Genomic DNA, 2990 nt, shown 5'->3' on the forward strand with positions numbered 1-2990 from the left:
GAGGGGGAAGGGGGAGAAAGTGCAGAAGAAAAAGGGAGAGGGGAAGGAAAGGAGGAGAAACCCACAGAAGGAGGCATGTACAGACAAGGGGCGCACGGGAGCCAACGAGAAGAGGAGAGGTGAAGAAAAGAAACAGAAAGGACCCCTACATTCTAGGGTAAGTCACAGGCCACATTCTGCAGCTCCCCACTGGGCTTTAGAGTAAGAGATCAATGTCCTTTGAAATTCCGAATAACCACTGTTCACAGTTCTATATGTGCTCTTCACTCTTACACTTCAGAAGCTCTCACTCCACATCAAGCGGTCATAAAGTCTCAATAGGATGGCAATTATCTGATGGGCTCAGAGAAGGTAAGAAAAGCACAATCATCCTGTGGGCACAATGAAATCAAACCTAGCTCAGATTTGTTTCCTGGGCCCTCTATGACGTCTTCCTAAAGATGTACACATCCCTGCAATGTGCTGCTGAAACGCCTTACTTGGCCAGCAGGCTCATGAGGTAGGTGGAGGTGTTGGTGTCCAGTCTCAGGGGAGGCACCGTGACGTAGGCAGCCGCGTGGGACCAGTCCTGGTGGTAGTAGTGTAAGCCTGTCAGCGTGGCATGTGCAGTGGTGGTCTCAGCCAGCACAACCTTCCCTGGAAGAAGAAAGGTCAGAACCATAACCAGGAAGCCACCGAACCCGAGCGATCGCTGGTGTGTGCCTCTCATTTAACAGGTGAAGGAGCTGAGGTCAGAGACAGGAAGGAACCTGCCCAAGCTCACAGGGTTTTTGAGAGCACAGCTGGGTTCAAGCTCAGAGAGCTTCCCCATTCTCCTGCTGACTTAGGCAAGGAGAATAGAGGGACATGGGCACCGAGGCCCAGTAGCACCAAGCGGCACTTTGAGGAGTCTGGTTTGGCCAGAGCATGGGTGTGTGCAGGGTGCTGTTGGCAGATGGAGCTTGACAGTGGGTGAACAGGCACGCAGGGCTGTGAATGCCACGCTAAGGAGCAGTCTAGACTGTTTTCTGGACAGGCAGGTGCTGTGAGCAGCTTCAAGAGAATGGTTGGGGTAGGACAGGGAGGGCCGTAGCAGGGCTGGAGGACAGGGAGAAAGGGGGTGGGAGCAGTCACCAGGCTGGGGCGACAGTCTAGGTGAAACCCTCCAAGGGGGTTCAGTGAGGGGAGAGGCAGGCAGCAGGATCTAGAGGGCAATACAGTTGAAGGCCGGGAGGCCCTTGCTGCTGATCATCTATATCCCCAGGCCTGTGACTGTGACTTTGCTTCTCCTGCTGCCAGGCCCTCACCAGCACCTGGGGCGGGGCTGGAATCTAAGCATCTGCAAGCCATTAGGTAATGCCAGGCGATCCACAACAGAAGCCATACAAGTGCCCCTCGGACTCATACACAGGGTTCCGGAGGCTAGAAAGGGAAGCTGGGCCCACACACTGTTCTTTCTTTAGGGACTTCCCAAACAGTCTCTGAAATGCCCACTGAAACTGGTCCAGGATTTTATGTTTGTTGCCAAGGCAACTGCTAGTGAAATCTATGAGTCCAAAAAGACACTAATTAATGAGTGGGTTTAAAACTTGGAAAATTTTACCAAATCCAGAAGTGACAGACACTCCCGTAAAGCTGTTACGCATACAAATTTGCAGAAGAAAAAGCCACGTTCTAGCAGACTAAAGCCAGGCTAGCACAGGGTGGCTCCAAGGAAGACAGTGGCAGATGAAAGGGAAGGGCTGGGCTCAGGTCCTGGGCGCAGGAGCCGGGGCCAAGAGTGAGCACGGCTAATAGGCCCCGTCCGTCTCCAGTCCCTCCACATGACCTGCTCTGTCCAGCCAAGCCTACTGACTCACCTTGCATCTTAGCAGCTGCGATAACGTCACCAGCCGAGATACTGGACACGTTGACCAGGTAGATTGGACAGTGAGTCTAAACACAAGAAACAGTGGGAAGTAGGGAGGGTTGATCCATAAACTTCACGAGCATCAGAACAACCCTAGTAAAGTCAGCCCTGGCCCCCGCGCCTCCCCCTGCACCACTCAACCCCACCCTCAAGGTGAGGGTCCTTAAGCGGGGAATGCAGGGCTGGCAGTCAAGGCGAGGTTGCAGGAACTGCATGATAGGGGGAGGCAGAGAACAGCCTCCAGCACCAGAGCCCACCCGGGAAGCCCAGCCTGTGCAGTTCAAGACCGTCAAGTCTGAACCTCTCATTTTCTCCCATCTGACAACCATGACTGTAATTTAAAAGAGGGGAACTCTTTTTCCTATTTTAATTTCCTGTTTCTAAACGTGATGACCTAGAGTTAGTCGTGTATTCTGTATCTAAAATTACGATGCCTGCTATCTGAAGGCTGCTTATCAGTAGACAGAATGCACCCTGGAGATGAACAAAATACAAGGGGGTTAGGGTTCAGAGTCTAGGCAGGAGAAGGCTGAGCTTGCGAACGGACACCTGGACTGTAATATTAGGTTAGCTTTTTTTCTACTAAGCTGTGCAACCACGGTCCATGGCTTAACTCCTCTGAGCATATGCTTCAGCTGAAAGGCAAGAAACTGCCTTTTTGTTGTTCAGATCTTTCCTTATTCTGGGGTAAGTTCCATCAGGAAGTAATTGATAAAATAACTATTGTTATGACAATAAAACAGCGTCCTCGTCCAGCGGCCAGAGCTCTAACGTGCAACTGGGAAATTCTGTTTCCCCAGAAGTTATTCTGATTCTGTTTGCTTATTGCATTAGGAAGATGTAGAGTTTACTGAGTTTACGTGTGAGCAATGAACTGAGCTTCAGCAGGCTCGGTGGGGTGGAATGGAAAGCTGCTGGTGAGAAGGGTGAATGCAAGGACGGTGGGCATGACAGCGCTCAGTCAGCAAACAGTTTTGGGGTCCTGTGGGCCAGACATGGTGCTGGCACCCAGAGCAGAATGGGGCTGCACTGTAGAGGTTGTTTTCTTTTCTTTTTTTTTTTTTTTTTTTTCACTGTCATATCCAAGGAATTATTGCAGATT

General features: G+C 51.1%; 1 protein-coding gene across 3 annotated transcripts in view; it reads right to left on the minus strand.

The window, feature by feature from the left end:
• DPYSL5 (dihydropyrimidinase-like 5) overlaps positions 1-2990 on the minus strand; it is a 103554-nt gene that overhangs the window by 15107 nt on the left and 85457 nt on the right. For all 3 annotated transcript variants that reach the window (XM_011950120.1, XM_011950126.1, XM_011950134.1), the window contains exons 7-8: positions 1839-1914; positions 480-636 (exon numbers count right to left, since the gene is read on the minus strand). In XM_011950120.1, the coding sequence (XP_011805510.1) occupies positions 480-636; positions 1839-1914 (233 nt within the window). The remainder of the gene's footprint in view (positions 1-479; positions 637-1838; positions 1915-2990) is intronic.

This window comes from Colobus angolensis, unplaced genomic scaffold, assembly GCF_000951035.1.
Source record: "Colobus angolensis palliatus isolate OR3802 unplaced genomic scaffold, Cang.pa_1.0 Scaffold109, whole genome shotgun sequence".
Classification (NCBI taxonomy): domain Eukaryota; kingdom Metazoa; phylum Chordata; class Mammalia; order Primates; family Cercopithecidae; genus Colobus; species Colobus angolensis.